Raw genomic sequence first — 13,414 nt, 5'->3', positions numbered from 1 at the left:
AACTCACGACTTTACCTGTGGAACTGACTTTAGGGGGCTGCTTTTTTTCATGAAGAGAGATTTGGGCCTCTGCTGTCCCTTCCCTGGTCAGTCTGTAGGCTTGCAGCAGATCTAATAAAATGGAGTTGGCCCCTGGCACCATAACACCAACCAAGAGCCCAGCCCACCTGGGTCGTACACTGCCCCCGGGAGCAGGAGGGAGGGCCCTGGCACATACTCACTTGTCCAGTCTTCTTCAAAGCAGTGCAGAAAGTGGAATCCCACCATGATGAGGGCGTGCAGGGAAATGAGAGCTATGTACATCTGAAACAGGAAAGCAGTGCAGACACCATTGTTGTGAGAACCTTCTGACCCTGCAGGCTCCCGAGATAGGGGTGTCAGGAACCCCCTGCCGGAACACTCACACAGGCTGAGGGCTGACTGGGAGAGCCAGATTCTCCTACCGGTCTCCCCCCGCCGGCTTGAGGACCGAGATGAGAGTACGTGGCAGAAGACACAAGACAGAAACAAGTGCCTGTCGCCAGGTGCGACCTGGGGTCTAGGTGGGCTGGGCGTGCTCCGGGCCGGTGGCTTCCCGGCACCTGACAACTCAGGGCGCTGACTGCCAAGGGCTCTTACGGCTCTCTAACTAAATCTTCCTACCTACCCGCAGCTGAGGGAGGGCTTGGGGTCACCACCAAAATTGGCTTCTGGAACTGCTTATACCGGACACTTGGGGTGGGAGCCCCGCACATGGCCTAGCTTAGAGCCGATGGACTTGAGCCGGTTTCCAGATGCTCAAGCAGAGGGCTTAGGAACAGCTGCTTGTTGAGCCCAGGGGCTCAATGGCAGGGAAGGTGGAGGTCTCCACGGCCAGGCAGGATTCCGAACCGCAGCACAAAACACTGAGGGCCGAGAATTTCTGAAGGACGGAAGCGCTCGGCTACTCCACAGAGGGTGCGGCAGGACGAGGACTTACTGTAAACAGGACGAAGTACTTCTGGTTGTTCTCGCCGACACAGTTATTGACCCAGGGACAGTGGTGGTCCATCTTCCGAATACACCGTTTACAAACGCTGAAAGGCCCACAAGGCAGACCCTTAGGGGCTGTCCTCAGGGCCAGAGAACCCAGCCCCCCGCTTGGTCGGCTCCACGCTTGGGGCCTCCTTGGGCACTGCCCCACAACGGCTAGGGGTGTGGCAAGGGGCTTGGAAGGCAGGGTCAGGACCCCCAGGGTCCCACTCATTCCCAACAGGGGACAGTCACAAGGCCCCTTCTCTTGTTTGACGGGAAACAAGGTGGCACCGAGGGGCTGAACAGGAGGCTGGTCTCTGGCGGGACGGTAAGCCCCGAGCTGGTTTACTGCGAGGACAGAGCGCAGGGGCAGTTTACAGAGAACAGGTGCTCCCAGCTTCCTCCAAACACCCAGAACCCAAGGATGGGTGCCCCGTGGAAGGGCGGGGCTGACCACGGAGGGTGCTGGGAGAGGCGGAGAGGGCTCAAGGGCAGGATGTCCCGGGGGCAAGACTTTTCAGCTGGAAGGTAACAGCCACTTAGCTGCCAAAGCAGAATGTATTTAAGTGTTGATCAGAAATCCCATGAACTTGCAGACTGCTAACTTGTAATTGGACTCCTTTTGGGACTGAGGCTGTTTCAAGTTTACCTGACAGCAAACATCCCTGTTTGAAAGAAATAATCTGTAACAGGAGTGCAGACTCCTGGGGGCTTAAAAGCACCTACTCCCAAAACTTGGGTTTAGAAACACCCCTTTGCCAACCGATGGGCTCCCCGGAAATGGGTCCTGTCTCCATCTGTTAACACAGGCTCCTTGACATGATCTTGGGGCGTCACTTGTTCAAAACAGTTCAAAATACCGTAAATAAAGCATTTTCTGTTTTTTTAAAATGTTTTTCTTTTCTTTTCTTTCTTTTTTTTTTTTTTTTAAGATTTTATTTATTTATTTGACAGAGATCACAAGTAGGCAGAGAGGCAGGCAGAGAGAGAGAGAGGGAAGCAGGCTCCCTGCAGAGCAGAGAGCCCAATGAGGGGCTCGATCCCAGGACCCTGAGATCATGACCCGAGCCGAAGGCAGCGGCCCAACCCACTGAGCCACCCAGGCGCCCCAAGCATTTTCTGTTTTGAAGGCACCTTCGCTGACTCCAGGTTTTCTTTCCACTAGTTCCCCCAGCTAGCTTTATCCCAGGTTCTGGGCCCCGGCGGGGGGACCCTGGCGGAAAGGGCTGAGTCGCGTTCCCGCATGGGGAGCTCACGTCTGCGGAGCTCTGGCAGGCTGCCTGTCTGGGCAGGGAAGGTGCGGGAGGAGCTCTTCTGGGAGTGGAGGCGAGCTGCTCCCCAGACCGCAGGCCAGGAAGCACAGACCACCGTGCAGGAGGGCCCCGCGGCGAGGCCACGGACGACTCAAAGCTTCGGGCTCATCTGCACCCCGAGGAGGACGTGTGGCCTTTTCTGAGCAGGGTGTGACCTTAAGTGACAAGGTCAGCCTGGGCCTGCTGAGCTATCTTGGTCAGACTGGCCAGACTCGGGGCCCCGGGTTCCCCATCCACAGCAAGTAAGTGTTGTAAGGACAAGGTGAGAACCGATTGTGGGGGCCTGGCCAGTCTCCGCCCTGGTTCTCCTCTACGACTCTGAAGGTCCTCACTAGCATGGGGGGGACTGGGCACATCTCAGAGAGGCTGGCCCCGCTCTAGGATCTCCTGGGCAGCCAGGAGGGCAGGGGAGGAAAGAGGCATGAAAGGGACACAGAGGGCTATAAAGACAAAGTCGGGTATCCGGCTCGCTCTCTGTGTGCATGTGTTACTAATTAAAAACGTACATATTATGTGGAATAGAGCTCTCAACTGATAACACTTGTTCCCAGGACAATTTTCAGAGTCCAGAGCAGAGAGTGGAGACGGGGCCACTCCCTGCATCCTGGGCCTCAGCCCCCAGGCCCCATGTTCCCACGACAGAGCCGCCTTGCACGGGCTACCTCCGCTCTGGTGTCTTCGTTCCCTCCCAACCAGGGGACCAAACTCCCAGGGCTAACACCCTCCCTGCCCCCGGTCCCCGAGCCCTTTCTCCTCCATCTGTGCCTCCTCTGCGCGGGATTCCTAGTGGGTGCCCTGAGGCAGAGTGCTCAGCAGTAGAGAGCACTTGGAGCTTCGGAAAGCCGCCTGACTTTCAAATTCTCAGGCAAATCCATCCTCTGCTCAACTCCCAGCCTCTGAAGAGCCCCGGCGTGCACCCCAGGAAGAAAGTCTCACGACAGGCTACATGCTGCTGGGCGGCCACATCAGGACACGCCTCTTCCTCTTCCTCCAGGGAGCAGGGACAAGTGAGCACAGCTGCTGAGAGTGGCCAAAGTTGGCCCACTGTGCCCGGCTCCGAGTTTCCTGTCTGCAAAAACACGGAATGCCGAGGCCAACCCTCTTCCCTGGCACGCAGGATTGTTCAGAAGCTCCAGGGCCAAGCGGGGATGCATGTGGGTGCAGAGTCCACCCATGAAGCGTGGCAAGAGGCCCTGATCTGAGGGGTCTTGCCCACGACTCACAAAACCACCAGCCTGAAAGGTTCGGCATTGGGGTTTGGAGAACACCAAGGGTAAGGCCTGCCCAATGTCCCGCCCAGCTTCTTCGCCTTGGGCCCTTATCCATCCCTAGGAAGGAAAAATGTGGGCCTCCAACAACCCCGGATACCCCAGAGGAGTTCTTAGTCACCTCAGAGGCAGCCCTCTTCCCATTGCCCATGGCTGGGGACACAGCAGGCAGAGGGAGGGCCCTTTCGTTCTCTCCTCTCTGGGGCTCCTTGCTGCTCTTTCCTTCCTGTGTGCGCCAGCCCTTTCCTGGGACTCCTCTCCGGCACACCTCGCTGCCCCTTGTGCGAGCCGCCGTGCGCAGGTGCACTCCTGGGGTGTAGGCACCTGTAGACCTGGCAGTGCGTCCCAAGCCTGTGGGGAGAGTCACTGCAAAGATGGAACGTCTTCCATGTAAGCATCTTTTGATGTCCCTGCCTTAGGGTTTCCTGAGCCCCTTCTGTGTTTTTAAATCAATGCTCGAGAGGAAGGCAATGCCCCTCTTCTCTGTTCCTCCAGGTTCCCTGCCATTTTTCAGGCCCCAAAGCACTTCCTTCAAAAGCCTGGTAGAGCCCAAGAAGCTCCTCGGCTCACATGCCCTGAGGCTCCTGGTTCTCAGCCCCAAAGTCGCTGGCGGAGGCCCTTGCCCAAGCGTGGGCGATAGCTCACCTTGGAAATACAGCTGTGTCCCTGAGGGCCTGCATCTCCCCCTACAGAGGCACTTACCAAACTGTATCGGGGTGGAAAGGTACATCTGCCCTGCCTCAGTGGGAGGCCCCAGGGTCAGGGTCAATGTCTAATCCACTGCTATGGCCCAGGACCAGGCCCAAGACCTCCTTAGCAAGGTGGGGGCCAAGTGCAGGCCATGAAGCTACAGATGGGGAAAGAGCAGGCCTGGGCTGTGGCTCCAGCGTGTCAGACTGGGACGCCTGGCAGGGCGCAAGCAGAGAACAAAGCAGGAGGACACTAGGTGGACCACGTCCAGGTTTTCACCCCACACCTTCTGCAAAAATGGGTCTACCACATCCTGGGCCCAGCTCAGCAAGAATGCTGGGTAAGGAAGTCCGGTGTGGCAGAAAGAACACTGTTCTTGGATCCCCATGTTGGGCCCTGGGCAAAGCAACTTAGCTTCTCCGAACTATCCTCTGCAGAACTGGTCCCCATTTCCCAATTAGAGATGATGTAGGTAAAATGCTTTCAAAACAATATTAGCGCTACATCAATTTTATTGGTGGTCATGACCATGAAAGAGAAAACGCAAGAATTGGTTAGGGGCCCTAAGCAGTCTGTGATGGTCTCAGCCTCCATATGCATGGGTTTGCCGGGGGGCAGGCAGCAAGGGGAGGGGCATGAGGCTTTGCCAGGAGCACAGGTCTCCACCTTCTTGTGCAAGAGGAACCTAACTCTTAAGCCTAACACCTTTGCTGTCCACTTCAGCACGAACGGCTCCCTCTCTAGTGTTTCCACAGGCCTCCACGGTCCTGAACTGCCAAGATGAAAGCAGCCCGGGGTTCTGGAATGCCTCTCTATGGGGAGAAGACCCACAACACACCACTGGGCTGGAAGGAATACCCACGCGTCCAGGGTCAGGGAGCATCTGCGGTACCCATCAGAGCTCAGGGAGTGGGTCTGATTAAATTCCATGGGGCTCCGTCAGGAGGACAGGATCCCAAGAGCCGGGGGCATGCTCACGCACACAGACACGCGCCTTCACTCGAGCAGGGACAGGGACACCGACTCTCTCGAGCCAGTCTGCTCAAGCAGTCATCAACTTGGCTCTGTCTGCTGTGCTGGGAACTGTGCTTATCCCAAATTGTGGGTCCCCAGATGGCCTGGGCGGTCGCGAGCCCTCACAGAGGAGCAGTTGTCAGCACACACTTCCTGACGTGGAAGCAGGCGACACACAGGCATCCTCACTCGACTTCGTCTGAATCAGCAGCTCTTGTTTTGCTCAAACTGATTTGTTTACTAGCACTCAAGAATACCTCCCTCGGATCATCCCGGGGAGAAAGTCGAAGAGGAGGCGGTGAGCAAAATGCCAGGCAGTGGAGGCAGCCGAGGGCTCAGGGAGGGAAGAGAAAGAACCACTGTGGTCACCCAAAAATTCTTTCCTGCAAAACTCGCGCCTCCCTGTTGCTGTTCCAGCCTCTAAACCCAATGCGCCCTGCCGCTCGCACATGCCTCCACTAACCAGTGGCTTCTGCTGGGGGAGCCAGCGATTCCCGTTGTTTAATGCTCACGGCAAGCCGCCGGGCAACAACCGCCTTTGCAGAGGACAGAGCTGAGCGCAGAGAGACGTGCTGTTGCCTGGTCTGAGGTCCCACAGTGAGGTGGGGCCCTGCTGGCCTTCTAATGCTGCCGAACTCTCCAACTTCAAGGCAGGAGCCCATTCAGCATACTGGGCTGCCCAGAGTCGGGGAATGGGGAAGCACATAAGGAAATGGGGCCTCTTCACATAGGCGATGAAAACGGGTGGCAGAAAAGGCTAGACAGGTGGCTCCACCCCAGGCATGAGTAGCAAGCCCTGAATTCATCTGTAACCCAGATCTCAGAAGTGAACTGGCCCCACGCTGGGCTCAGCTTCTCTAAACTGCTGGAAACCCCACAGGAGACCGCAATTAGCACAGGCCCTGCTCAAGCCTCCTCAGGCCCTGTCCAAGGCTCCTCAGCTGTCACCCTCAAGAGAGGTCAGCTAGTTGGGGAGGTTGCCATCTCTTTCTGACAGAAAGACATACAATTCCATCAGGACACACAAGTCACCCCCAAACTGGAGTTCTAGTAGAGAGAGCCCTGGACTGGAGCCACAAACACTGGGCCCCACGCCTGTCTATGGCACTCACCAGCTGTGTGAGCTTAGTGTGGCCCTCCTGGCTGCCCTCCCACCGCCAGAGTCTGAGCAAAGGACCAAGGAGCACCAAGGATAATTTAGCATTTAAAGTCCCCTTTAGAGTGATAAAATGCAGTTTTTAGCTAGATGTCTTCTCGCTGAGAAGACTCAAAACAATGAGGAAATCTGAAAATCAAAGGGAAAAGTCACCAGAGATGAGAGGAGGAAAAGCCTTTTTTGGCTGAACCCACAACTGTCACAACCTCTAGGAGTTCTATTTTAAAGAAACATTGCCCTTTAGGCACAGCCCCTTTCGTTTCCCTCTGAAAGTCGAGTGAGTAGGGCCCACCTCTTAAATGGGTCAAGTGCCGGACATTCAGAACGATTTTCCAAAGCTCTGTCTCCTGTGCCCTTAAAAAGTAATAAAGCTTTGAGGCAGGATGACAGGAACCCCTCAATTTTACAGACAGACGGAGAGAGTCCGGGGCCTGACAGGGTCCGTCGTGAGGGGCGGCAGAGTCAAGTCTTAGGACAGGTGTCCTGAGCCCAAACCAAATGCCCTTTCCAATCTGGGGAGCTCACGGAGATCGAGAGGGAGTCACAGTGGTCAGGTGCCCAGAGCAGGGGTGGGCACTGCTCCAGAGCATGTGAGAGGTGGGGGTTGTGGGGGGACATGGGTACCTGCAGTGGTGGGCTCGGTCGGGCTTGATGCTGCAGCATTTGGGACACTTGTACACCACCTGTCCGGGCTTCAGCTGTAAACTCTCGATGAATTCTTTAGTGGCATTTCCTTTGGGCACTGCTCCCTGTCAGAAAGAGGAGAGGCGTTCAGGGCTGGCCTAGGGCTTCCGGGAGTTCTGATGCTCCTTGGTGGGGATGGTCACTTGGAAGCAACAACTACACACACGGACAGGACATTTTCACCCCAACGACAGGTGTGTTCAGGATTACGCCAACACTAAGGGACACTTATGGACCAAAAAATTTCCCTGAGGAAAATTAGTGTTTAAACTAGAATCAAGTTTTATTTATTTATTTATTTAAACCAATCCTATTGTTGTGAAGCATTGGTAATCCGTATTTGGTTCTTAAGAATCCAAAAGCAGCTGTGAGCCACCGCCCTCAGATTTCTGACTTGCTTTTTGACCAGAACTGCCCTTCAATTCGCTATCCCGTCCTTTCCGTACTTTTTTTTTTTAAAAAAGATTTTATTTATTTGACACGGAAAGACACAGCGAGAGAGGGAACACAGGCAGTGGCAGAGGGAGGGGAGAAGCAGGATTCCCACTGAGCAGGAAGCCTGACTCGGGGCTCGATCCCAGGACCCTGGGATCATGACCTGAGCCGAAGGCAGATGCTTAACCGACTGAGCCACCCAGGCGCCCCTCCTTTTCATATGGTTGTGAATACTGTGCGTTTTGTTCTAACTCTCAACACCTTCGCGTGTCAGACCCCAAATGCCACGAGACTCTACCGGGGCTGGGTGCCCATCCGTGCAGACGGAAAACGGGCCGCGTTTGGGCCTAAGCCAGGATGCAATAACCCATCTTCACCAGGAACCTACTTGGTGCTCAGCCTGCGCTCCTGTGCTCACTGCTGTGGATTCAGAAATTGAACAAGGTCTCCGTCCCAGGAGGCTCCCGGTCTTTTGGGGAGTAACAACAGTTCTAGAAGACAGCTGTGTTGCAGAAGCACAGAAGAGCAGCTGCCAATTAGCCAACACAACCACAGAAGTTTTAAGAGGTGAGCGCTTTTTTTCATTTGTTCCTTTTTAAAGTAGGCTCCATGCCCAGCATGGAGCCCGACGCGGGACTTGAACTCACAACCCCGAGATGAAGACCTGAGGTAAGATCAAGAGTTAGACACTTAACTGACTGAGCCACCCAGACGCCCCTCAAGAGGAAGGTCCTGAGGCATGCAGAGAGGTTTAAGAAGTGGACCTGAGGGAGAAAAGGGATTGTGGCCGGCGGAGGGGCGCAGAGAAAGACGAGAAGGTGAGAGCACGGCACATCTGGGGGACAGTGAGAAAATCGGCACAGTGGAGCCCGGGTATGCAGTGGCAGCAGAGAGGCAGGGCTGATGGGCAAGGGCCAGCTTGAGTAGAACGAACGCCAGGCCTAAAGGCTGGGACAGGAGTCCTGTTCGTGGGTCACCTAGAGCCCTCAGGGAGCATCTTGAGGACAAGAACTCAGTCGCCTATGCTGCGTGGATCAGGTAAGAAGACGGAGAGAAGAAAATCCCACAGACCAGTTAGGAGGTTACTGTCAATGACCCAGGAAGTGAACACCGAGGGACGAGGGTGGGGGAGAAACATGGGGGAAATTCAGATCTAAACAAAAGGGGCAGGGAACCAGATGAATCCTGCGGTGGTGGAGAGGGTGTGAGGGGAGATGGCGAATGCGAACAGGTCTCCAGCTAGGATGGCTGGTCCATGGCAGTGCCTGCGAGGGTCTGACCAGACGCAGGTGCAGGTAACCTGCAGAAAGGGCTCAGGTCATGCTCGCCACAGAAACAGTGCTCAGTGGCAGGGCAGTGGACTGAATGTTTGCATCTCCCCCAGATTCACAGGCTAAATACCCTAGTGTGTGGTATTAGGGAGGTGGGGCCTCCGGGAGGTGATGCTCTGGGAGGGGTTCCACAAGGCGATTAGGTCACGGCTTAGCACCTTATAACCAGTCCTCTGAGAGCTCCCGCCTGCTTTCTGCCCCCTGAGGACAGAAGAAGACGGCTGTTTATGACCCAGGAAGTGGGCCCAGGCCAGACACGGAAGCTGCCAGGACCTTGATCTCGGACTTCCCAGCCTCCAGAGCTGCAGGAAATAAATTCCTGCTGGTGAAAAGCCAGCCCGTCTCTGGCAGTCCCGAACAGACCGAGCCAGGTAGCCTGTATCCTTGGCCGTGCACGGGAGACAATGTGCAGCTTTAACAAGCTGTGGGTGCCCAGACTCTGAGGCAGAGCTGCCCTACAAGAACCGTCAGCCGTGGGGCCCAGACACCTGCATTTTCAAAAAAGCTCTTAGCAGGGCTGAGAACTACTATGACCAGAAGCTCCACGACTGGCTCTGCCTGGCTCAGCACCAGAGCCCGTAGCCTAGAAAAAGTCTATCGGGGGGCACCTGGGTGGCTCAGTGGGTTAAAGCCTCTGCCTTCCGCTCGGGTCGTGATCTGGGGTCCTGGGATTGAGCCCCACATCAGGCTCTCTGTTCCGTGGGGAGCCTGCTTCCTCCTTTCTCTCTCTCTGCCTGTCTCTCTGCCTACTTGTGATCTCTGTTTGTCAAATAAATAAATAATTAAAAAAATATCTTATTTAATTTATTTATTTATTTATTTGACAGACAGAGATCACAAGTAGGTAGAGAGGCAGGCAGAGAGGGGGGAGAAAGCAGGCTCCCTGCTGAGCAGAGAGCCGGATCTGGGGCTCGATCCCAGGACCCTGGGATCATGACCTGAGCCGAAGGCAGAGGCTTTAACCCACTGAGCCACCCAGGCACCCCTATTTATTTATTTGACAGACAGAGATCACAAGCAGGCATAGAGGCAGGCAGAGAAAGAGAGGAGGAAGCAGGCTCCCCGCGGAGCAGAGAACCTGATGTGGGGCTCGAGCCCGATGTGGGGCTCGATCCCAGGATCCCGGGATCACGACCTGAGCCGAAGGAAGAGGCTTTAACCCACTGAGCCACCCAGGCGCCCTAAATAAAAAATCTTTTTTTAAAAAAAAAAAAGTTTCCAGCATGGGGTGAAAGCAGCAAAACAAGGAAGAAGGGAGCCAAGGGTGCCAGCCGCGTGGCCCAGCTCCCTAGCGAGAACTGGGCCTAACTCTGGGTCAAGTCACAGTGTGGCATGGGACTGTTCCAGATCCCCACCCAAGGTTGAGGTGACACCAGGCTGCTCTCCTCAGTGGCAGCCATGAGCCACCACCATCGGCGAAGTTGATGTAACAGCCAAACGATAGAACTGGGCCCACGTCCAGGTCCCGAAGGGGCCCTTGGGGGTGGTTGGGGGGGACAGTGTGGCCATCTCAGGACTGACAGAGCATCTCCGGCCTTCCCAGAGTGGGGCTGACGGACTAGAACATGCCAAGGGAGGAGTTCCCAGGGTAGAAGAGATGAAAACTGAGTGGCAGAACCTTTCCTGCAAAGGAGAAATTCTGGGATAGGAGGAGCCACTGAAGAAACAGCGAGAACTCGAAATGCTAACAATACAAGGGAGCTGGAGTTGCATCTTTTGCTAAGAAAATGACTCACGGGGGACAAAGATTCTAGCTATGGAAACTGTGAAGACAAATCAATGAACAACCCTTGCCGAGAATCTACACCACACCGCGCGCTGTGCAAGTGTGAGGAAGTGACGGGGGCCTGGGTCACAAACAGCGGGTGGGGCGGGCCCCCAGGCACCCCGACACAGCAAGGAGGCTGAGCACCTAGTGGAAGCCATGGCCGCCGGTGCAACAGGAGCTGGGGGAGGCAGGAGGACTGTGGGGACCCGGGAAGGCCAGGAGGATCCCGGCGGCTGCAGCAGGAGAGAGGCAGCTGGGAAGGACACAGTCCAAGCAGTGGCCAGAGGTGGCCTGTGCAGGGGGTGCCGGGTAGCACAGGAGAGCCGGAGCAAGAGGGCATGGGGGAGGGGGTGTCTTCCTGGCAGGGGAAAAAAGATTCAGTATCCCAGTTCGATTATGGGAAGATTTTCAATTTGTCTCAAAGTGGCCCTGGGGTACCTCTCTGGGGAGGCAACGAGTGCTTCCCTTTTCTCCCCGTCACCCCATCCCTCCTGGGGCTCTCTGCTGGGCTCCCCAACTTTCCCCTGCTGACCCCTGTCACCAGCTCTTTATCTGCTGTCACCTGCACTTTCCTGTCTCATCAAAGACCTGCTCACGCCCGAGATGGGCAGCACGTGGCTGACTTCACTAGGAACAGTGCCGCACTTCTCCACTGGTCCTCCTGCGGGCGACGGGGCAACAAACAGGACACGAGTAAATCCAAAGGACTGCTCGTCCACAGAAATGCTCTTCTCACTGGTGGGGGCTCAGGATTTTGAGTGGGACTGAGATGCGGTCCTGAGAGGAAACGTCTAGAAATGTGGATCCTGGCACCTGGACACTGTGGGCACCAAAGATGGTGAAAACTACACATGATTCAGGGTAACCATCCCCTCCGTGGTGGTGGGGAGGCTGGGAGGGAATGAAGTGGAGTGGGGGTGGGGGGGGGATACAAAGAGGTTAAACTGTCTTTATGATGTTTTATTTATGAGGTTGGAGGGGAGTGAAGACACTGTATCATCATATCATCGTGTTATCTTTTATACCCTTTAACCATCATTAACATTTTTTCTAAACATTCAAAAAAGTAGAAAAAAAATCTGGTCTGCAAAATGCAGTTAGGTCCCGGAAAAGCCTAAGATAAAAATTTTCTTTCTTTCTTTTTTAAAGATTTTATTTATTTATTGGAGGGGGGAGAGCACAAGCAGGGGGCAGGGCACAGGGAGAAGCAGGCTCCCCGCTGAGCAGGGAGGCCAACTCGGGGCTCCCAAGACCCTGGGATCGTGACCTGAAATCAAGGCAGACGCTTAACCGACTGAGCTACCCAGGTGTCCTTAAGATAAAAAAATTAAAAGCAAACAAACTTTGGTAAGCAAGGACTCTGTGGTATGTATAACGCCTTTCAGGATACACCTCCTGACATTAAACATGCTGTAAAAGTATACAGCTATTAATACGGAGAACATCTGTGACAGATCGTTGAAGGCAAATGTAGATTTCTAAACGGTATTTGGCATGTTAAGACATGCTGGTACAGAGTTGACACATAGACACTTGAGCAATGGAGGTGTTGGGACCCTTGCAGACACACCCACATTTAGCTCCTGACTCCCCCCAAACTAAACTACTAATAGCCCACCACTGACCAGAACATCAATAATCTAAGTAGTCCATTCACACATATGCGGTAAGTTATACGTAAGATATACTGTATGATAAAGTATTGACTTACAATAAAGTAAGCTAGAGGAAAGAAAATATTAAGAAAATCATAAGGAAAACAAACTTATAGTACTGGACTACATTTATAAAAAAAAAATATTCATGTATGCATGGACCTGTGCAACTCAAACTCACATTGTTCAAGGGTCAACAGTGTGTATGAAACACAAAGACCCCTGCAAAATTATTAATAGTTATCTCACAGAGTAGGATCACAGGTAATATGTACTTTCTGACCCATATTTCTTTTTCCCCTTTTTTTTTTTTTAAAGATTTTATTTATTTGACAGAGAGAGAGATCACAAGTAGGCAGAGAGGCAGGCAGAGAGAGAGGGGGAAGCAGGCTCCCTGCCGAGCAGAGAGCCCGATGCGGGGCTCGATCCCAGGACCCTGAGATCATGACCTGGGCTGAAGGCAGAGGCTTAACCCACTGAGCCACCCAGGCGCCCCATGAACCATATTTCTTAAAATGTCCTAATAAGAACACATGGCATTTGCAGTTAGAAACTCACTAAAAATGCGAGCGAAAAAATACAACCCAGGAACGAGCTACTCAAAGCAGGAATATGACCAGCTTTCCTGAATTTTATAATTAGAAGGCTATGACCATTTCATCTGGGGATTATCTGGGGCCCTGCCCAGAGGCACCAGAGAAGGGCAGGGTCTGGAAGTCTTTCCAAAGGCAAGGCAGGGCTCTGACCACCCAGAGGAGCAGATTTTAAAGGGGGACTGGGAAGGGTATTGGCCCAGGCAGAGAAGGCCCCACAGAAGCCCAGAGGGCCACATTAATTCCTTTTAATGTAAAAAGTCACTGAGTTTGGACAACCGTGTGACCTTTTATAAATCCTTAGGCCATAAAACCACAGCTGGACGTCACTCTTGTCTTATCTACAAAGGCAAAACTGGCCCAAGGAGAACATCACAGGCCCAAGGAGATAAAGCAAGGGGGCCGAGTTATCCTAAATGAAGGTCCACGTTGTCCCCCCTCCACATCCAATTTTTAAGGTCCCAGCCACCAGAACTTGCTATAAACCTTGGGAGGCCGCACATAAAGGGCTACA

The 13,414-nt window shown here is 54.0% G+C and overlaps 1 protein-coding gene across 4 annotated transcripts in view; it reads right to left on the bottom strand.

The window, feature by feature from the left end:
• The window catches only part of ZDHHC3 (zDHHC palmitoyltransferase 3), a 54,624-nt gene that overhangs the window by 15,509 nt on the left and 25,701 nt on the right, over positions 1–13,414 (bottom strand). For 2 of the 4 annotated variants that reach the window (XM_082706000.1, XM_082706001.1), the window contains exons 3-5: positions 7,059–7,183; positions 959–1,055; positions 222–303 (exon numbers count right to left, since the gene is read on the bottom strand). In XM_082706000.1, coding sequence (XP_082562126.1) covers positions 222–303; positions 959–1,055; positions 7,059–7,183 — 304 coding nt within the window. Of the gene's footprint in view, positions 1–15; positions 112–221; positions 304–958; positions 1,056–7,058; positions 7,184–13,414 lie in introns of all 4 variants that reach the window. The other 2 variants (XM_082706003.1, XM_082706002.1) reach the window with 2 other exon arrangements.

Source organism: Mustela nivalis, assembly GCF_964662115.1.
Source record: "Mustela nivalis genome assembly, chromosome: 1".
In the NCBI taxonomy this organism is placed as follows: Eukaryota; Metazoa; Chordata; class Mammalia; order Carnivora; family Mustelidae; genus Mustela; species Mustela nivalis.
Note: the sequence above shows the minus strand (reverse complement) of the source record. Positions and strands in the feature narration are given on the sequence as shown.